General features: G+C 41.6%; 1 protein-coding gene across 1 annotated transcript in view; it reads right to left on the bottom strand.

Annotated features, from left to right (window-relative positions):
- The window catches only part of SORBS2 (sorbin and SH3 domain containing 2), a 333928-nt gene that overhangs the window by 36167 nt on the left and 274064 nt on the right, over positions 1–23697 (bottom strand). Inside the window, exons 13-17 of the mRNA XM_075860172.1 lie at positions 23283–23397; positions 14794–14877; positions 9127–9183; positions 3620–3669; positions 1365–1543 (exon numbers count right to left, since the gene is read on the bottom strand). Coding sequence (XP_075716287.1) covers positions 1365–1543; positions 3620–3669; positions 9127–9183; positions 14794–14877; positions 23283–23397 — 485 coding nt within the window. The remainder of the gene's footprint in view (positions 1–1364; positions 1544–3619; positions 3670–9126; positions 9184–14793; positions 14878–23282; positions 23398–23697) is intronic.

The following is a 23697-nucleotide window of genomic DNA, read 5'->3' as shown; positions in this document are numbered from 1 at the left end:
GGCGCGGTTTCTGCATCAAAAACAACGCCAAAAAAACAGTGTAAACTAGGCCTAAAGCATGCTCACACTGCTGCAGAGTTTGTACATAAACAGGGGGATGACAAGCTGGACAGAAGCTTAGCTTACAGGAAAGAATGATCGGTGCTGCTACTGCTTAGGCCATACACATAAAACAGCGATCTCCCCCATAAAAATGTATGGTCAGCATGCATGTTTACGGTCATATGGAGATGATCATAGGTAAGATGCTGTCAGACATCTCTGATCTTCCAGGGGAAGAAAGCATTTTGACATGTCTGATCCCTTTGACAGTTGGAATGCCACTATATATTCCAGATTATCATCGAGATCCTTCACCATTTATCCAATGTATATGGCGATCTTTATGTTTAGATACTAAAGTTGCTCATACACTTTAGATTGCTGTTGAATGATCGTTAAGCCGACAGATATTCCTTCCAACTCCTCCATACACATGCCCAAATCTTCGTTTTCCTCACACTTGCAGTTGGGGGGGGTGATGGGATATTGCTTTAAAGTGTATTGCCACCCGAAGATGAGAGACATCTATTATTATAAAAGGAAAACATTTTGGCAGACATCCTGTGGTCTCATCCTCAAAGGACCACACACACACACTGCTGGGAAAACACTTTTGAGCATTTAGAAATGTGGCTAAAATCCTATAGAACCTCTTTAAAAAGTGTAAATTTACCTTTAAACATTTTTACAAATAACATATAACAAAGTTGAGTAACTTTTTCAATACATTGTGTCACTTCTCTCACTGATCTTGAGTTCCAGCCGGTATAACAGCCCAGGGCTGTATTCATAGTTCTATGGGCTTCAGGGTTAAAATCTCCCAGCATTCCTTGCTGGTTCATTTTAGGCACAGAGATTGCTCTGGCGAGTTATATTTTAGAAAAAAGTCCCCACACCAGGCTCTGTAGGGTTCCAACTGTAACCAGCAGAATTGTGAATGCCGCTATATACAAGATAAGTAATAGAATGTATTTACAAAGTTACACATTTTTTATTTTAATTACATATTGTACATGAATTGCAAATAAAAGTGGGAAAACGTGTTTAAAGGTGACCATCTTGCTTTAAGTATAGTTATTAGGTAAAACGGCTATAGCTACCAGAGAAGCATTGTTCTAGATTCTGATTATAAGTAACAGCACAGTCAATACATATTTAGCTAGTAATTTACTGGATGGTAAATCGTGTTATACATAAGTCGACCAGTAGATGGCGATGCTGCACTTTGAATTAGACAACATCGGTTATAAACGGTTATCACTGATCATGGTTATGCAGGGAATGATTGTCGAAGGTGGTGCATCTCTCGTCATCATGCCTACCTTTTGTCCGTGAAGGAGACGGAGGGGAGGAGTTAATGAAAGGTTTCCGCAGGGTGGAGCTCATGCCTTGTATTCCTGTACGACTAAGGCTATTTCTGTTTGCATTCTGTTCACTGTTGGCTCTCTGGTGGCCTACACTGGGCTCAGACTTCCGTCTTTTTCTGTAATCACTTGCAGAACTTTAAAAAAAAATAAAAAATAAAAAATGATTGACCACATTTCTGCTATAAAAAGTGTTACTGCACCAAATATCCTGCTGTATGTTACTGTTCTACTCATGTTTGTTTTGTTCTCTTCATAGTGTCCAACGTTTAGCAACTCTCTGGCCTGCGTCCAAACCTCACTCCCAAGAATCAATATGAACCTGTGGAGCGGTATGAGCGTAACACCGCCAGGGACAGACATACAATATGTGCAACCTGTAGACAGGGGCCCAGTAGGTAAGAGGGCCCATTGTCACCCTCTAACTTCCTACTGTCTGCTAGATTACATGTGAGGGTCTGAGCTAATGAATGTCATGGCTCACAATTACTAGTGGATTGTGGATTGGATAGAGACTTATAGGGAGCGCAATCCTAAATTAAGATTAAGGGGCTCATATACTGTTCAGGGGCCCTCTGCTGTCTGTGTACGGGGCGGGTTACTGCCGCTTTCTTATGAAGGTTGCCAGCAAGAATTTTACTACAACTATCAGACAAATGTATCACGATACCTGTATGAGGTGTGAAACCCAACTATGCGGAGAGAACTACATCTTGCCATCTATGCTGGGTGCACACCGTTACTAGAACAACATTACATCGTGTTGTGTTTTGTAACTCCCTCATTCCCACTATCTCCTCGTGATGTTCCAATGCTCTAATATTTTATTATATTGAATGTATTGGTTCATTAAAATCACATAGATGTTCCATTAGCTTCCAGAGCACATTCCTCAAATAAGTGTGGAGGCATTTCTTCTTGAAGGTCTTATGTCCCACTGTTCCTGAGGGCCTATTTACATGAACATATACATAGGCCCCCATTCATCAGACAGATGCCAAAAGAGTGTCCTTTTGGCATCCGTTGGGCTGGTATCAGCGTATTTTTGGTGTTTCGCTTCATGAAATAACGCAGTCGACACGACAGTGCTATTCCACACAGAGGAATCCAGTAAAGAAACATATACCACACGATATTAGTCTTGTTTCTCCAATGTAAGCCTATGGGGGATGTATGACTATACAGTAGCATACGTCAGAGGCTTACTTCAGGTATACGTCATCATCTCCGGATGTATAGCTCAGCCGGACACGGAGAACGTGTGTATGCGTCTAAGTATTTATGTATACCTATATACATAAATGTGGGCACACCATATTACATGTTCATGTTAACACAAACTCTGCAGGGAACAAATTTAAATGTGATATTTCTGAAAATTCTAATACACCATCAATGTTTATTAGCTGAATTTATCATAGTGGAAAAACGTAAACATAAAATCTAGTATTTGTTTAACAGTCTTTAGGGGGGAATTTATTAAGACTTGCGTTTCATACGCCAGTCTTAATATAAAGTGAGATGGAGTAAAATACGCCTAATTTATTAGGAGGCGCAGACCTCTTAATAAATGATGTGCATCTCTGGCAGTCCGTGCGCCAGAAAGGAAAATCGACTCCAGCTACTTGCTGGCGCACATTTCCACTATAATTTGTGCCTGTTTCTGGCATAAATTATAGGAAGTTTGTAGGCTGCGGGTTGCCCCGCCCCTCCCGCTAAACTCCAACCACTTTTTAAAGGGTAGTGGAAAAAACAATTTGTGTGTTAAAAGCTAGTTTTCCTTGAAGAACGCTATTAGTTTAGAGATATTCTTTAGTCAGCTTGCATTCACAACGTGTTTGAGATCTTCCCACAGATTTTTAAGAATATTCAAGTATGGGGACTATAAAAGGCCATTTCAACAGGTTACTCTTCTGTTTCTACAAGTTCTTCTAGGCTGATTTTTAGAAATATGTGCTGGATTATCACCATTTCTTGATTACCGGATTAAACAATTTTCTCTGTGCATAGATCCTTTATGGATGGCTGTGACAAATTGTCTTGGATACCCACTACTGTGAAAGAAGTACTTTACTAATAAGCACAGAGACTCTTGGCAGCTAGAAAGAGGTCATCTACTTTTGTAGTCTGATGACTGAGCTAAGCCGATTTCAATTTGCCAGTAGTATAATAATATGTAGTGCGTACAGACAAAATCATTTCAGTTACAATACCTGGAAGGTCTTTCATTGCCTCTTTCTAGTGATGGTTGGTATAATGATGTCTGCAGGAATAAAATAAAATATTACGGAATGACTGAAGATAAATACAGATTAAACATATATACATATTATCTACACTGCAGCCACACAAATATGTTAATTATTACTAATCAATGCACAGAACTAAGAAATGACACAGACGGTTTCCGTCGAGCTGTCTCAGAACCTGCTGTCCTGCTAAATAAACATTAGTCCTATATAGGACTGTCTAGAGTAATCACGCTTTGCACTTCAAATGATAGTCTTTGACATCCCGTCTGTTTGAAGAAATAGAGATGAAAGGGACAGCTGTATACTAGCTGCTCATGGAAAATAAAATCATGCAGTTAAATATAGTGAAAGGCTAGGCATGGGCAACTAAAACTGAGGCTTCATACATCTTGCCTTCCATGGCTCCAGTGGGATCTATAAATATGTAAACTTCTCTACTGGCCAAGACTGTAGCAGTCTGATACAATGAGCTGAGAGATCTTAGGCTCTATTCACATTTTAAAAAGCCAATCTTTTTTTTTTTTTCATTGATCCAATCCATCTAAAATTAAAAATGTAGCAGCCTTGTAAATATGTCTGGTTTCTGTTGTGTCTTCAGCTTAGATGCAGACCTTTGCCTCTCCATGGTAACAGACTACAGACAAACCCTTTGCAGTCTGATTCTGCAGTCATGCTCACTTTTATTTTCCCCTACTTTTTACCAACATACATCTGGTTCGTTGCAAGCAGAGGACAGATAGAAGAGAGTATGACTGTAGGTTCAGACTACACAGGTCTGCCAATGAGCTATAGAAACAAAATGTTAGAATTATTTTTTTTTTAATAAAGAACAATTGCAAAGTTACTTAAATTTCCAATTTAGATTTATTGGGCCAGTAAAATAAAAATTGTGTGTAAAGGTGGACATAGCCTTTAAAAACAATATAGTGCTGTTTAAGGAAGCTACTGGCCTATAAGCCCTGAATACGGCAGGATCTGTGCTTGAGATACGTTTCTATTACTTTACATAACATACTGAGGAGCTGCATACACAGCAATTCCCTAATATATCGACGTAAATGTAATTCCTCCCATTGGCAGCAGAAATCATGAAAAAATAGATCAGGGCATCTTTGGGCATTTCAAATTTTCAGCGGTTTCCTTTTCAGCCTGTCAACGTACTGCTGACAGAAACCGAGGTGGATTGTGAGTAAGGAACTGGATATTCCTTCAGCAGCTCTGCTCTTTTTCCAGATGGTTTCTGCGGTTAATGGTTGCAATTATTTTAAAACAACATTATATTAGGAAACGGCTGTTTATACAACTATCTGATATTTAATGCTTACGGTCCTCCAAGCCAGATATATTCCTTAAAGGGTTTGTTAGGTTTAGAAATCACATTTTCAAATACCCTATTAGAGAACGAACAATTCCTTTAAGTGACAAGGGAACATATTCAAGCAATGCTCAGTTATTAATATCCAACGAGATTTACTGAACGGCTTATACTCTGAATAACAAGTGAAATTGTGTTCTGTAACCTTTAATCTGCTTATTGGCTCTTACATAATGTAAATACTGTAAATTGGCCTCACTATAAAGAGACGAATGCTCTTATTATATGCACAGCACTTGGCATTCCAATATATTTGTATTCACCCTTCGTCTCTGGAATAATAATAGCTAATAAAATATAACAAAAGGGGCACTAATGATCGCAGAAGCTTATGGGGGGGTTCACACAGAGTTTTTTGATGTGGAAACCGCTTCATAAAACGCGCCATAAAACAGCCGATTGATTTCAATGGAAGGCGGAGGCGGTTTTTTTCCCCCGCGAGCGGAAAAACTGGCTCGCGTGAGAAAGAAGGGACATGCCCTATATTTGGGCGTTTACACCTCTGACCTCCCATTGACATCAATGGCGTGCAGGCAGTGCAAAATCTGCCTCAAAATTCCAAACTGAATTTTGAGGCAGATTTTCCTCCTGCAAAAAACTCCGTGTGAACCCGGCCTATATCTGCTCCTACATGAAAAACTCTACGTAGTATCTATCGTACAAAAAGGGTTTATTTATTATTCTCCTATTTTAGAATACAAAGAGAGAAAGAGAAAACATGCATTCACAATGACACTTGCTTTGACAAGAAATGATATGTATAAATAATATAATGACTGCTGCGGACAATGCTGCTGCTCCCCATTATCTGTCCACAAAATGACTGTTCCAGGGTAAACTACAAAAACTCACACCATATCTATTCACCCAACTGTAGTGGAAAAAAAAGGGAATGTACAGAATCCAACGAATGTCATGTTAGCTATGTTTATAGTGTGCTCCTGCCTAATAAGAATTTTTTTTTACTGTATATATAATAGGTTAAATAAAAATACTGAGTGGGTTATTAAGAACCATACATTACACTGTTAATCCAGGTTTTCTATTGAACACAACATCTGAATTTGCCCTTCATTAAAGGCTACGTAAACATTTGAACACTTTAAAAAAAAAAAAAAAAAACAAACAAACAAACAAACAAACAATGTATCATGTTGCTTTAAAGTGTAGCTAAACGTTTGACAAACTTTTGACAGGTCATAGTGACATGTCAGAAGTTTGGATTGGTGGTGGTCCGAGCACTGAGACCCTCACCAATCGCTGGAACGAAGTAGCTGAAGTGATCGTGTGAGCGCTCAGCCGCTTCGTGTCTGTTCAGCTTTTTCCGGAAAGCCGATGTATCGGTGTACGGGCTCATAGACTTTCTATTGCGTCCGTACACGGATAAATTTATTTCCGGAAATAACCGAACAGACACGAAACGGCTGAGCGCTCACACGAGCACTTCAGCTGCTTCGTTCTAGAGATTGGTGGGGGTCTCAGTGCTCGAACCCCCACCAATCCAAACTTCTAACATGTCTCTATGACAGGTCAGAAGTTTGTCAAACGTTTAGTTACACTTTAAGCAACTTTACTTTTTGAGATACAGCTTCTACGTATCCTGGATACATAGAAGCTGTATCTTGCACTCAAACCCAAATCTGTCAGGTCAGCAGGACTGACACACAGGATCCACCTGTTGTCGGTCACATCTAAGTTATGAACTTAGATATGATTGAGAACAGCTGTCCCACTGACCTGACAGATTTGGGTTTGAGCGCAAGATGCAGCTTCTATGTATCCAGGATGTGCAAGACGTAGAGAAAGAATGGAAGAGAGTATGACTGCAGGATCAGACTGCACAGGGTTTCTTTATAGTCAGTTATCATGAAGATGCAAAGGTCTTCATAAGAGCTGCAGCCACAAAATGGTAGGTGATTTTTGCATTTACAAAGTTGGTTTAATTTCCATTTTAGATGAATTGCGAAAAAAAAAATGGTTGCAAAAGGTGGATAGAGCTTTTAAATGGTTATAATAAAGGGTTATTCTCATCTTATAAATTGGACCCCCAACCATCATAAAAATGAAGGGGTCCCAGCACTGCACCCTCTTCTAAGTTTTCCCTGCAGAGGGGTGCTCACAGCCACCCAACTGTGCAGAAAACTGCAGCAGGCCCCATTTACTTGAATGAGGCTGTGATGTAGTCCCCTGTATATCAGGTGGCCACCTCGGTCAGTGATGGATCCGCAGCGTTGAAGCAACACTAAAGTCACTTCATTCTCAAGAGCAGCGGGGGACCCAGAGGTCGGACCTCCACCAAACATAAAATGACGTCGTATCCTAGCGATATCCCATCACTTTATAAGATAGGAATACCACTAGAAGACTTTGAAAACTGAATAGGCAAACTCTAGAAGTAGTAATTGTCTCTAGGGATGTCACGATACCAGAATTTGGACTTCGATACCGATACTTTCTGTAGTATTGCGATTTCGATACCAAAATGATACTTTGACAACCGTAATAAAAAAAAAAAGTTCTTCCATTTTCTGATGTGAGGCACGAGGTGTGATGAATTTAACCTCCACGTGCCTCACATTAATAGTAATTAACCCCATTATGTTTCTCAGTCATAATGGGTTAATGTGTGATGTACATGATGGGGTTAATTGCTATTAATGTGAGGCACATGGAGGTTAAATTCATCACACCTCGTGCCTCACATTAATAAGTGGAAGAAGTTTTTTTTTTTTTACAGCGTACACATGATAAATGACGCAAAAAAATTGTTGCGCCGGTTATTATGGCCGCACCAATACAGAATTTGTGTATTTTATGTATTGAGACTTATTTTAATGTTTATTGTAAAAAAAGGTGTATGTGTATTTTTTTAAATTTAATATTACTTTATATTTTTACTTTCTTTTTAAACTTTAATGTACTGGCATATATCAGATATATGCCAGTACATTAGCCTGTGTACGGATAGTACACAGGCAGTTGTTAGGACATACCAAAGTATGCCCTAACAGGAAATATGGTAAGACAGCCCTGGGGTCCTTCAACGGACCCTGGGCTGTTTGGCCATATATGGTATGGCCCTCGATCGCGTCACAGGAATTCCCTGTGACGCAATCCAGGGGCATCCCCCCTTCTCATTTTCTCCTGAATGCTGCAGTCAACTTTGATCGCAGCATTCAGGGGAATAGCGGCCGAGATGAGAGGTTTCTCTGATCTTCGACGTTATAGAGCGGGGCTGCGGCTGTGTAATACAGTCATTGCCCCGCTCCTGACAGGAAGTGCGCACGCGGTCAGTATGAGGAGATGCGGCCAGCACTGCACTGAGGACAGAACATGGGGGCAGCTCATTAGTGCAGCGCTGGCCACATCGCATCATCCTGACGGCGCGCACTTGTCAGGACTCTGGAGCGGGCGAGTGGCAGTATTAAAAGGCCGCAGCCCCACTCTCATACATTCATGTATTACAATACTGAGCTCTGAGGCCGAACAGCTAAGTATCGAAATACATGAAATAACGGTATCGAACCGTTTGGGGATGCACAGTATCGAAACACTATCGAAGCATCCCTAATTGCCTCATTGCTGTATAAATGACTTTCGGTGTGAGGCTTGATATATTAGCTAATACCACACTGTAGATATTATTGAGAAGCCCTTGACCACGTGACAAGGCATGGAACAAGTTTACCCTAATGTTTTCTGTTGGAGAAATGAGGCTTCTGGAAAAGATGTAGCAGACATTTTACTGCAAAAACTTGCAAGTTATGACATGATATTATTTCATGTAAATGCCTCATATTGCAGAAAAAAGAAACCATAAAAAAACCTACATAATTTGGCCAGAATGCGCTTTTTAACACACACACACACACACACACACACACACACACACACACACACACACACACACACACACACTAGATAACATCTACGTAAAACAATGAATGGACTGCTTACTTACTTAGTAATGTAAATATTGTTATTGAACCGTTTACCCTAAAAGACTATTTTCCCACAGAGACAAAGATGAAGAACTCCGAACATATTTAGATGTAGGACAGGCCATGCAAAAAATGAATAAGATTTCATTTACCTCAGTAGACACACGAGGGGGACTCTCCTGCACATAATCCAATAGTTTTTTAGGAGGCTGGCGGCAGACACAGAACAGAAATGCAGAGGTGAAATGGATAATCATGATAGTAGACCATTACCAAAGTGATGGAGAATGTTGGTGTTACTTTTTCCCCAAAAAAGGGCTTCAAAAAAGGTAAAGAAAGCAAACTACTGACATGAGGAAAAACAAAGAAATTAGTGGAAAGTTGTGAAATGTCTACATGCAAGCCACACAAAGCAAATAAGCACATGTCAGTTGAGTGCTGGGGACACGCTAATGCCATTGTCCTATGCAGGTAGTCACCCTACAGCAGAGTGCACAACCTTTTCTGGTACGAGGGCCAAACCGTCAGATTGTAACCCTCCCATGGGCCACAATAAAACTTAAAGGGGTATTTCCATCGGAGACATCGGGGTTCCACTTCTGGGACTCCATCTTTTAGGAGAATGATGGTCCCCCGTTCACATTCTAGAGAAGAGGTGGCCGCACATGCACGCGGCTATTTCACAGTAGTTTATGAGAGTTCCAGAAACAGCTGAGTGTTTTACAACTCCCTTAAGCTACAATGGAGAGAGCTGCACACATTCATGGCCCCCTTGTCTCATCCTCAGACATTTATGATATACCCCTTTGTTCAGAAAAACATGTTTTACTTCTTTAAGTCAGGACATAGACAAGCATGTGTAGGTCCTGATGGTTGGGGGCCACACAAAAGTGAATGGTGGGCCGCTGGTTGTGCACCCCTGCTCTACAGTCTTTTAGCAAAGGAAAGAAAACACAAATACACCACACATTTACATGAGGAAGACATGCAGGCCCAGCACTCTGTAAACACCCTATTGTGCACCATTTCTCCTGTGCACCTCTTTCTGTAGTAAGGCTTACCACACATACTGTACTAGCCAGTTAATGCATTCAATTGATAAATGTTTCAGGTAACGAGTCAATTATTTGTAAACTTACAACGTGCCATAACTATAGAATGGACAATTGTGTCTGGACTACTATAGCACAGTAACAGACGTATGCTGATTGAGAATAGATCATTGTAGGCTGGTTGCTGATCTGTAGGACTTTTGTTAAAAACTTAGGTCTAGAAAGCTTCACAATTACAGTACCATAAAAACGGTCCATCTGCTAGGATTGTAGTCACAGATTTATTTTTCTGGAAAAGAGTCTATGGACATTTGCAGTTGAACTTGTGGATTCCCCATTGAAATCAATAGGGATAAACTTGCAGACCAAACACCACAAAAATGGGATAAATATATTATGGGATAGTTTTCAAAAACTACAGTCTGCCCTAGAAAATAGTGTTTTTTATCCAAACTGTGTAAATAGGATTTCATAAAACTCCATCCACTATACTTCAAACGGGTTTTCCAGTGAACAAATAATAAATGTAAATGCCTTTAATGAATTTCTAAGATGTTTTTTCTTCTCCCTGGCATGTTGCAGTAGAAATAATTAAAGTTCTTCTATGTTCAGTCCCGTTTCCTGAATGCAAACCATCTATACTTCCAATAATGGGGCGGTCCATAATAGGAGAATGCACCGCTCCAAACTACAAAGACCATGTAACTTTGTGGCATATATATATATATATATATATATATATATATATATATATATATATATATACATATATATATACATATATATATATATATATATATATATATATCTCTCTCTCTCTCACCTCAATCACCTTATCTCCACCCCTTCGTCTTACGTCTCTGTTCCCTATTACCCGGCGTATCTGTCTCCCGGCCCTGTACAACTTACATGGACTGTTCCTGCCTCCCTACTACACATTTACCCCATCCGTACACCTTTCAGGCTTTTTTCCTGCCTCCCTCTCACAAGTGATGTAATCCGGGGGGGGGGGGGGAAGAGAAGCAGTGGGGGTGGGAGATGCAGCAAGAGGGTGGGCTTGCATCACCAGGAGGAATGCAAGCCAAGCCCACTAGAATGACGACTGCTGTGACACGTTGACACAGGAGTTGGGGAGGCGTTTACTTTGTGCAAGAGCCAGTGTCGACAGGCTATTTGGAATGCAGGAATTAGTGAACTTCCGTCCGTACGGTGCGCACAAGAGAAAAGACAGAAGCGGGGGGGGGGGGGTGAAATTTGAACAGCTATATTAGGAAGGTATTTATGTCTGAATGTACTGTCAATTGCTAAATAATTGTATTTCCCCAGAAAACCCCTTTAACATCTGGTCACTACAGTAAATTACTGTAGCAGCAATAACGTGGCATGGCCACCATGTGTGTCCCCTAATACAGAAAAAAAATAAATAAGAATATTAGCCAGGCTCAAGCAATTTGATAAGCCTGTCAATTTGTAGGCATTGCTGCTTTGCACTAAAATTTTGCTGTTTGGACAGGTTCTCAGCCTAGACACCAATTGCTTAAGAATACTGCTTTAATATCCAAATGTAGACAAGCCATGAAAATCAGCTGCTGTATAAGTGCAGTAAAAAAAAAAGTAGGAACTAAGAAGAGCAGCTAGAAACGTATAAGTAGCTATAAAAAGGAAATATTTCTAAACTCCTTCATGTTTTCAGCTCAGTGCTGATCTGGGTGTAAGAAGTTGTTGGGTAGCAAGTAACCTAATAAATGACTCATGAAATGACAGCCTGCCACAACACATGGTCATATTGGCACCGAGCTGCAAACACGAAGTGGGCTCAGAAATACTCTGTAGGTGTGTTCCCAGTTCAGATGACCTAAATAATTAAAACTTTACAAAATGATGTTTACATACAACACCGTGCAAAGTCAGAGACAACCCTCATAGGTTATTTAAAACGTTCCTATCAGAATTTATGCATTTTTTTTTGTATAAATCAAGTAGTACTGTACGTGTAAGTACATAAAACTTGTCATGTACAATGAGTGAAGTGACATCATCTTCACCTTTCAGCAGCCTGCAGTTTCTCTTTCTCTGCCCACATGCCCTCTGTAATTAAAACCTCCTCAGTCAGTATCAAATCCATCTAGTGTAAAATAGTAAACAGAAGACAGGGAGGAGGAGGTGCAGATGTAGCTTTGGTATTTTAGTACAAGTATGAGGGGAGTGGAAGTAGGAGGAGATATTTGACTGGTTTAAAGGCTATGCTAACTTTTGAAAGGGATTTATTTTTCTTTTTTTAATAAAAACCTCAGTCAGTGTGTTTGGTGCAACTTTCAAATTACTTTTTATTAAAAATTATTTTAACTTTTTCAGATTCAGCTGGTTTGTATCCAGTATCGTTCGCTGAATCCTGTACTCGTCAGGTCCGCGGGACTGATGAGTTTAGTGTCAATGGGTTCTGCGTGTCACTGACACGCAGGATCGAGCTGTAATCGATCACATCTAAGTTCATAACTTAGATGTGATCTATTACAGGTGGGACCCATTAAACCTGTCTCGTCCGCGGAAATGACAGATACAGGCTTCAGCACTAGATACAGCTGCTCTGTACAGAGCAGCTGTATCTCAAAAATATTTTAGAAAGCGGCATAATGAGGTCAGAGGTACTATGCCATTTAATGCAAACTATGGTGACAAGGTCATTATGTAATACTACACAGTCGAGTCACATTATTATGACCACCAGCTGATATCCAGAGTATCCACCGTATGCAGCACGGACAGAAGCTAGACGGGCTGGGAGTGACCCAATAAGGTGCTGGTAGGTTGTCTCAGGTATCTGGAGCCATGCTGACTGCAGTGCATCCCACATTTGCTGGAGGGTATGTGGGGGAGGATCAAATAGAGCTAACAAGACGATTGGGGTGGTCCCACAGATACTTAAAAGTTCAAGTCTGGCGAATTAGGGGACCAGGGAAGTACTTGGAAGTCTTGGTCGGTCTCTACCAACCACTGCTGAACATTTCTAGCCATGTGACATGTTGCATTGTCTTGCTGGAAGATTCCATCGGCCCCAGGGAAGTCAAACACCACGTATGGGTGGACATGAGCTGCAAAGATGGATTCATACCCAAATTGGTTCAGAGTGCCTTCCACATGGGTGAGTGGGCCCAGAGAATGCCATGAAAATATTCCCCAGACCATAACGCTGCCGCCACCAGCTTGTGTTCTTCTAGCAATGGTTGAAAGGTGTTTGTTCGCTGATGTTTCTCGACTGAAATGCCAACGTCCATCCATTTGATGAAGCAGAAAATGTGAGGCATCGGAGAAGGCAACCCTTTGCCAATCATCAGTGGTCCAATTCCGATACTGCTGTGCAAATTGCAGCCTTTTTTTCCAGGTGTCCCTGTTAGCTTAGGAGCAGTGACCTTTGGAGCCACATACGCAGTAGGGTTCACTGAACTGTTTTAGACACATGTCTGGTAGCCCCCTGGTTGATGTTCACAGTGAGCTGCTCCACTGTAGCATGTCGTTTGGCTCTCGCACACCTTTGTGGCCGTCGTTCACCACTCATCAATGGCACGTGGTGCTGCGCAGTTTCCACGTCGGTTATTCCCAATGGTGCCATGTGTCCACTCATGATACACTTTCACCACAGCATCACGCGAGCAGTTCAAATACTGCACTGTTTGAAAAATACTGCCACCCTTGGCCCGAAAGCCAATACTCATCCCCTTTTACCCATGGCAACAAGTTATATGTGTTCAGACAGCCTATCGCACATCTTATATACCCACCAGGGTATAGCCATGATTAAGAGCACAGCCAGTGCTTGAAACGCGTAGGCTCCATTTCTTGCCATTTTTAACCACCTTGTTATCCTCCTGGTGTTTTCCGTCACTCCGTTGGATTGTTTGTATGTCGGTATATTTTCTTCAATAAAGTGGAAACGGAGTTTCCCCCACTTATACCACACATCGCTGGACCTTTCTCTTTCTTGCTACTGCTCCCTGCCGTGAGCCGTCGCGGTTGATCCGGGCGATATCGAACACAGGAGTGTGAAGCTGGTGAGCTGGAGGTTTCCTCCCATCCCTTTTTCCCTGCTATTATTACTGTTAGCCCATAACACATCTCTTCCTTCAAGGGCTACGCGTTACCGACGTCGAAAGTAGGAGGTGGTCATAATAATGTGACTCGACTGTGTATATCAGTTATTTACGACAATGACCATAGTTAAAATGACAACTAATTCACAGAAAGATAAAGCACTAGACATTATCGTTTTTTTTTTTTTTTATCTGCTGTCTATCGTACTTTTTTTATGTAGAAAGAATATATTTGTACGGCTACTCTCCGTTTTTGCTATTACTCGATGGATATTCTTGATAACTTTATTTAGAATTGTGCATGTAAGCTTTCATGTCAAGCTTTAATTACAGTTGGATACAGTTGCTCATTCATGACGCAGCTCACACAGGATGTGTGTAAGTAGTCCTTAATGGGTATAGGGGTTACTGTGATTTGTACTGTAATAAGAATTTTTCATCTTCCGGACAGCAGGGGAAATGGGTGCGCATAGAATATAATCATAAACATTGATCACACTATAAATATGTGTTACCCTAATAAATTGCATTGTTAAGACTATAGCTTGCTTCAGTCTACAAATCGGTGCACAGCATATGTTAATCCTTGATGGTGCATAAGTGGGAGTTAATAAACCATAAACTTTGCAGGATTAGATCTTAATACCTATTGTAAGCATTAGTATCTAACCTCACTTACCGGATGTCCAAACTCCAGCTCTGAAAAGAATTTATACCATGGTTCATTTTCTAAATCTATCTCATCTGGATTTAAACGACCATTCTGAAGTAAGAAGCAAGGAGGGGGAGGGAAAAGGTACTCAAAAAGGGTGCAAATTCTAGAATCATAGCAGTAAACAAGCATAAAACACTAGTGATGGGGGGTGTTCAACAAAAGAGGTTTATTAGCAGCACCAACGCTTTACAATTAAATTGGCTGGTGTGATTTGTGAGTCTAAAGTTGTACAAGTGTAGGTTTGCCTTCATACATAATTTTACATGTATTACGAATCTACATAGAATCTACAAAGAGTTGAGTAACATTATAAATACCCTCTAAATGGTTCTGCTCATCTTAAAATGACATGTTTTTTTATTGCAGGCACATTCAGAATTCTGTTGTTGCTACTGGAATCAGTCACTACTCAACAGACCTCAGGTCAACAGACCTCTAACAACCTAGATGAACTCCTATAATGCAATGCACTTTACCAGGGGCGTAGCTGGGGGGGGGGTGAAGGCGGCATTGTGCCGCGGGCGCAACTTAGAGGGGGGCGCCAGCGCCACACCCTCCTGCACTATAATTGTACCTGCGTCTATAGGACACAGGTACAATTAGAACCAATGAATGGCCGGGTACGTTCCGTGCCCCGCCATCAATGGCGGATCATATTATCATGGCCGCCCAAAGTACATTGTAGTTTTGTCACGATTTTGCCAACTAAACTGCATTGTGTATGTCCTGCAAAAGGACCTTTAGACATAAGGTCACATGACCTCATCTCTGAAGTTCTTACTATTGCTTAGAGACCTGCTGGTCACATGACCGCAGGACGAGCAGCAGCAGCAGCAGCAGCAAGACTCCACAGAGAAGACGGACTATGTAAGTATAAGGGGATTGATTTGTTTAATGGTCTGTATTTAGGGGGTCTGGTGTGGGGTCTGTATTTAGGGGGCCTGCTTTCGGGACTGTATTTAGGAGGTTTGGTGTCTATTAGTTTATGGGGTCTGTATTTAGGGTGTCTGGTCTGGGGTCTGTATCAGTTTAAGGGGTTTAGGGTCTGTATATTTAGGGGTCTGTGTTAGTTTAAGTGGTCTGGGGTCGGTATTTAGGGGGTCCGTTTTAGTTTGAGGTCTGGGGTCTGTATTTAGGGGGCCTGTTCTAGGGTCTGTATTAGTTTAGGGGTCTTTATTTAGGGGTCTGTATTTAGGGGGTCTGATCTGGGGTCTGTATTAGTTCATAGGGTCTATTTAGGGGGCCTGTTCTAGGGTCTGTATTTAGGGGTCTGGGGTCTCTATTAGAATAGGGGGTCTGGTCTGGGGTCTGTATTACTTAAGGGAGTCAGGTCTTTTGGTCATTATTAGTGTAGGGGTCTGGTCTGGGGTCTGTATTAGTTTGAGGTCTAGTGTCTGTATTTAGGGGGTCTGGTCTGGGGGTCTATTAGTTTATGGGGTCTGTATTTAGGGGGTCTGTATTAGTTTTGGGGTCTTTATTTAGGGGTCTGTATTAGTTTAGGGGGTCTGGTCTGAGGTCTATATTAAGGGAGTCAGGTCTGGGGTCATTATTAGTGTAGGGGGTCCTGTCTGGGGTCTGTATTTAGGGGTCCGGTCTGAGGTCTGCATTTATTCAGGGTGCTTGTTCTGGGGTCTGTATTTGTTTAGGGGGGGGTCTGGTCTGGGGGACTGCAATAGTTTAGAATGTCTGGGGTCTGTATGTATTCTATGATCTAGTCTGGGGTCCAAATTTATTAGTCTGAGTAAAAGGGGTTGTCCAGGTACATCGATCGGTCATCAGTATAAAAAACGGTCTGTGCCCGCACCACCCCTTTAATGTATGATTCTGGGCCTTGGTGTCTAAATTTGCGTGTTTCTATAGGGGCTGGAAATGGCTTCAGAAGTGATGGGCAAAGATGTCTCATCAGGAGAAGTCGCCATAACGGTCTGCGTCAGATAGAGAAGAAAAGAAAACGGCTCCCATCAGAGAAGACGTCACTGGATCTATAGGGGATCTCCTCTCCTGACACGTCTGTTGCAGGTAATCCTTGTATTCTACATATCTCTGTGTACCCAGAGCTAATAGACAAATGCGTGTTACCATTCACATGGTCAGGAGGATGTGTCCCTACACAGTGTGATACTGTCAGCGATGGTTGGAGATTGTCAGTATGTAGGGACACAGCCCTTTGACAAGGGGAATCGTAACAACCATTTGTCAATGCTCACACAAAAAGGTGGTGTTCACTATAGATACGGCAGTGCCGCGGTGGGGAAGGATGGCCCAAGCTTGTGGAACAGCCCAGGGCCTATGGTCTACTTAATCCGCCACTGCCAGCCATTCAGCGCCTTTCTACGAGTGAAGCAGTGCGATACTTTGCGCCGCTTGCATCGTTGAAAGGCACTGATTGACAGGGAAGCGTACAACCCCAGGAGACCTGCGCAGAAGAGAGCAGGTCTCCATTGCTGTCGGACTGCGTGGGAACGGGATTACAGTGAGTTTGAATAGTTTGTTATTTTATCGTAATAAAAAAGTGTGTGGCTTTATCTACAGGGGGGGCTATATAATGGGGTGGGCTATATGTGGAGCGCTATATGTGGAGCACTATATACAGGGGTGGGCTATATCTACAGGGGGGCTATATACAGGGGTGGGCTGTCTGTGGAGCACTATAGGGGGAGCTATATGTGGGACACTATACAGGGGTGGGCTATATGGGGGCCACTATCTACAGGGGGCTCTATGGTAGGCACTATCTACAGGGGGCACAGTGTGTGTGTGTGTGTGTGTGTGTGTGTGTGTGTGTGTGGGGACACGGTGTATGGTGCTATTATATTTTGCAATTGCAATTAGAGGCGCAGTGTATGGCGCTATTATATTTAGGGGCGTAGTGTGTGGTATAATGAGAACTTCATCTTTGTTTATAGGTGTAGAAATGTTGGAAAAGTGAGAAGCGGAAGGCATCTGAGCGGCAAACTGCAGAAATGGGCTGTGACCAGGAGAAGTCATCACAGAGGTCTGGACCGGATGGAGAAATAGAACTAGAATCCGAGATCTCACCAGTAAGTCACTTAATGTAAATGTTTATTCTCCCTCTAATCAGTACTGTAGTCACTGTATGATCTGCAGCGAGATGATGGGTGGTATGATGATATGATTTATTTTTTTGTGAAACAGCATCTCCCACCATTGTTCGGGCCATGCTGGGAGCTGGAAACAATTTAGTGTGAATCTATACGTCAGGGGTTGCACTAAATTGAGCTGTATTTGCTCTAGTGCTGTATATATGTATTGAGCTTGGTTCTGGGGCTGTATTTATGTACTGAGCACTATTCTGGTGTTGTGTATAGAACTATATTGCTAGTAAAATGTACAAATGTTTTTATGTTCGAGAAGAGAAAATAAATGACACGTCGATTGGTAGAGAAAACAAACATGGCGAGGGGGAAGGAGATGTCGGGAAAGAGGTTGGGAGGGGGTAAACAATCTTTGACTCGGGTGCTGGAGAACCTAGCTACGCCTCTGCACTTTACTGCTCTACACCGCGGGATTCTTTCTTTTTCTGCATCATATTATTTTACAATGTCTGGTGTAAAGATGACACTTCCCAGAGAGCAAACTACGAGAGCAGGATTAACTAGCAGGAGTTGCTAGGAGAGTGGAACTCAGTAGCTGAAAGAATTGTGATTGTCCCTCATAAATGGCGCATGTGATGTGGTGGAATTTGGGAGACGTACAAGGTAAATTAGGCAAAGCATTTCCAAGTTATCTGAACCGTATATATAAATTATGGCGAGATGAAAATAGTGTTATTTGCATTATACACATTTTTATCCTACCCTAGAAAAGCCATGACAGTAGATACACGTATGCAGAGTAGCAGAGGTATCGCTTGGTTGTCCTGGGCGCAGGTGCATTAGATATACTTGGGTCCTCCACCTAAACTAAATACTTTACATGCCAATGTGTGTAATGACATGCTGCAAAGAATCTATATACCCTTCTAACAAAAAGGAAACACTCCTATAATAATGATGTAGCATTACCAGGTATAAAAAAAATATTCAGTGCAGCGACTGATAATACAGCACCCACTGCTTCATTATACGTTTTTTGTGTCCTGGGACAAGTCAACTTACAACATGCGGAGCCCATGTATACATATGCCTGTGAGAGAAGTCTAAGCTCCCACATAAGATGGACTGAAAGTCTGGCTTGGGAATACTTTGTCATGTGTTACATTATTTATATCCAGTCTGTGGTTTCATACTTCGTTTTTATACACTGTTAGATTAATCAGAGATGTAGTGTTTATTCAATAGCTGCGGCAAACATTGCCTGGCAGCTTGCCCAGGTTATTCTTGCCTTATGAAAACAAGGCACACCCGCCTGGCTAGCCCCTGACTGTACTGTGCCTTTAATTATGGATTTTCCCACATCCGCTGGAATCAGCCTGGAAAATAAAGTTCCTAATGGCTTATATGAAGTATTCACATTACCATCAGGAATGATTTGTTTTTTACTTGGTACTATTTTGACCAATAATTACTGAAGTACATTTACTGTAGAACTACATCCCTTATACAATAAAGGCGAGTACAGAAAAATAATTTTTAGCTTCCGATTTTGCTGTAATGACTTTCTAGATCACTATGTTAACATTAGAGATTGCGAGTCACATGCCATGTAATAATTGTTGTAGCGATAATATGCCTGAAATCGTTTTCTTTGATGAATGTGCTTTGTAAAAGTGAATGGACATCAGCAACAATAAAAGAGCATTTCCCAGGTCCCCTACAATGAGCTGATTTAAGTAGCCTTGCACAGGCATTACAAAGCATGCACTGGGGCTGCGTCCTTCACTCTGACCAATAGAAGGGGTGTCAAGCAAGGGACCCCCATACAGTATATGCCCTAAAACAGAGATTTCCAATCTTTTATAGATTGTGATCCACTTCTAAGTACAATAGATGGTGTTGAGCCACACTTAATGCTCATGCACAGGACCGTTGTTTTCTTCAGTGTCCTAATCGTTTCTTTTACTTTTTGCTGGTACCCAGAATGAAAATAGGGTACAAGTTTCTACCATGCTTTAGATTATATAAAGTGAAGTAAAGTAAACTTTATTATGACCAGTAAGACACCACGTGCTTTTCGGTTTACAAACATCCAAACGGAGTGTCATAATGATGGCGGCTGCGCGAAAAGCACGCAGCCGCACATCCATATGAACAGGGCACACGGAGCTGACACGCTGCTGCCACGCGTGCAAAACGCAGCGTTTTGTGCGCGCGCAAAATGCTCACGTTCGTCTGAATCCGCCCTTAGACTGAAGTCTGCTGGAGTAAGATGCAACAATATATCTAATCTTGGGCTGTCCATGCGACACGAAGTGCAATCTATGGCTTTGTTCACATCTGCATTGGGGTCCCGTTCTAACGTTCCGTCTGAGCTTTCCATCAGAACCATTAATTTTAATGGTGACGGATCCAGTGCCCATGGTTTCCGTTTGTCTCTATTGTGCACCGGATCCGTCGTTTTGCAGGAAGCAACTGCGTAGTCGTCTATTGAAATCAATGGTGATGGTTTCCGTTTGTATCAGTTTGTGTCTGTTCAGGGTCCCGTTCTGACAGAAAGCTCCGACGGAACCTCAGAACCGGACCCCAACGCAGATGTGAACGAAGCCTTAGCCAGCTCTGGTGTAAATTATAGTAAATTTGTCGGACTGTGTGTGGCCCTGCCCTTTCCACGAAGTCCCGTCCAGTTTCTAAAAGTGGCAAGAGTCACGTAAAAGTGAAAATGTTCTAAAATTTTCATGCAAAACAGGCGTGTGCCAAACTTTGAGACTTCTATATGGCACTAAAGTGGCATACACCTGTTGACAAGTTCCCCCCCAATTTCTGTGCTGGTAAATGGCTATTGGACGATGGATTGGAGCGGAGGATTGTTAGATTCGTAAAGGAAAATAGACAAACATCAGTCACAACAGAATCTGAATCATACAGTAGAATGCTGGACAATACAATGTATGGGTATAAACTGTCCACTAAGTGTATTTAAAGAGGACCTGTCACTAGGTCATAAGTTGAACTGGTTAACTGACCTACATAGCTCTGTTTTTGTTTTGTCTGGACCTCTGTTCCAGAGATGTAGCCCAATGTTGTGTTAACTCCCTATATGCTAATTGAATGCATTAAGCCAATAGGGCGTGAACTACGCGCATGCTGCCTTGCACTGATTGGTCAGCATCAGAGGCAGGGAAGCTAGCTCCACCCTATTAGCTAGCTACAGCAATTTAGCATATAGGGAGCCAACACAACCATGGGCCAGATCTCTGGAACAGCACTGGAATCAGGTAGACAGCGTGATTTAGGTCAGTTAACCAGTTCAACTTATATGAACTAGTGACAGGTTAAGGCCTTATTCAGATGAACTATGTAAAACCCTTCTGCGTTTCATCAGAGAAAAACTGATGATTTTACATCAGAGTTTAATCAGGATTGTGTCAGAGTGCATTCTGTATGTCAGTTTTTCCTGTCCGTGTAGCATTAGTGATTATAATTTTTTCACATCAGTGAAAAACTGATGCTGCTCTGGCATTACTTTTTGTTTTCTTTTGAGCATCTGCTGGCAACCCATGAGAGAAACACTGACTGCACTCTGCTAACATCTGTGTGCTGTCCGTTTTTTCACTGACTCATTGACTTAAATGGGTAAGCCCTAATGCACAAGACTGTGTGTGCCGTCCGAGTCCCGTTTGTGATCCGTGGAAAGATAGGACATGTTCTATCTTTCCAAGGATTGGAGAGTCACCCACTAGAGCGGATCGGTCCGTGAAAACTCATAAGTGCCAGTCGGATGCCATGAAAAACAGCCCGAGTGGCACTCGGTCGTGTGCAAGACAGTGGGTTCTAGTGTGAGAATCAAACTACTGCATGCTGTGATTTTCTCTTCACGGGCGAATGGTTAGTGCAAAGAATTGGATATGTGAATTGGCCAATTGACTTTAATGTGTAAGTGTTCAGATAGCATATGGATGGGAACATCGTTCGTCTGAATAAGGCCAAATAGTGATGCTTTGCTGTAATTGCCAAAATAATATTGAGAAGTAACATAATAATTTGGCAGGTGGCAGACATTCCACTATTGTCCATTATACTAGATTTCCCTTGCTTTTAAGCAAAAGTTCAACTTTGAAAACCATTTCACATATAAATAGAATGTGCATAAGAAACTTATCCATAGGCTCCCATTTACTTGACAAAGGCCAAAAGAGGTTCCTTTCGAATCCATCGGGCAAGTATACGTCCATAAACCTTTTTTCTGATGTATAGCATAGCACAGTCTGCTGCGCTATTCCATACAAAGACATCCCATAAAAAACAGTTTGCTTGTTTTTTTAACATAGGAGCCTATGGGCTTCGAGTTTCACTGTATGCCAATGGTATCCGTCGAAGGTATATATCGGAAAAGTCCTCCTGACGTATACTCCGACAAATGCAGTGTGAAAAGGGCCTTCGTTTTTCCTCAATAAGGTTAATGTACAAAGCATGTTGTAAAGAATGTGCTTCTCCAAATGTAAAGCACCAGCAAGCTCTGTGCAGACACTGGGCCAGAATGCTGAGAGATTTCTCATTTCAGCTCTGAAGACTGCAGGATTGTGAATGCAGCATATCTTTTACAATCAACTTTTCTAGCTATAAGCTCGAATGTAAATGATTCATCGTTTTATGGTTGGAGGCGTCAATTTGTTATTCTACCAGGATTCCTAAAAGCAACAACTATTATTCTTGCTAAAAAGCAGCAACTACCATCCTCAATATAGAATACCGCTCAGGCCATGACGACACAAACTGCATTTCTTTGTGTAAAGGACTACCAGGATGTTCAGCAGGTGTCGTAGTATATTTCTCATCACAAAAGAAAAATCATTGTGCAAAAATAAAATGAACTAATCCAACAGAGAGTCTACAGAACTGGTCTCCAACTTTTTGCTGTTGCAGCACGTTGGGAGTTGTACCGTAGTTTCCCAACAGTTGAAGGGCCACAGGTTGGAGACCACCGGTCTAGAGATTTTAGACACAAAAATGTATTGTGTGTAAGTGATCTTTTATGCAGCTCTCTGATGTACAATTCATAGTTTTAAGTATTGTATTACAGATGTGTCACAAAGCAGTTATAGAGTATAATACAGAAAAATCTATCTTCTGGGAGCACTAGGAATATTAATTCTCATGCACTAAACGTTTTTTTTGGGGAGAAATTTAAAATCATATTCTACTTGGAGCCAATAGAGAAATAGGGAGTCAAAACAAACAAAGGGATTGCGGAGTTCACACAAAAAGGACCTGTCTTGACTGTTTTAATCGTATACCCGCGAGACATAATGCTTCAATAACTTGGTTTCTTGAGCACTGGTATCTACAATGATGTCAAATATAACCGACCACAGGCAGTTCACACACTGCTCTTACCGGTCTTTCATGCTCTAGGATGGAGGATTTTCCAGGTTCATATTCAAAGATACTTCGGGGTTCAGAACGGAACTTGCGAGTATCAACTTTTCTGTCAGGCGGTTCCCACTCATTTCTTGTAGGAGGAAATATACAAATTAGTATATATGACATATGCTTGAAGACAGAGTTCTCAAACTACTGTTAGGATTTGTATGTATCACTATGCAGGACTGTAAGGCTAAATCATTTTTATTGCGTTTAGGAAGTAAATAGAATTTATGTTGACAAAAATGTTTTCCAATTAAATTTTTCATTCTTGCTTATTTTAACTGGTTGCCGACACAGGACGAGTATGCTCGTCCTGAGCGGCGAGCACTTCGTGCATTAGGACGAGCATACTCGTCCTGTGTGACAGCCGTCCCTGCGCGCTTCT

This window comes from Rhinoderma darwinii, chromosome 1, assembly GCF_050947455.1.
Source record: "Rhinoderma darwinii isolate aRhiDar2 chromosome 1, aRhiDar2.hap1, whole genome shotgun sequence".
Taxonomy (NCBI): domain Eukaryota; kingdom Metazoa; phylum Chordata; class Amphibia; order Anura; family Rhinodermatidae; genus Rhinoderma; species Rhinoderma darwinii.
Note: the sequence above shows the minus strand (reverse complement) of the source record. Positions and strands in the feature narration are given on the sequence as shown.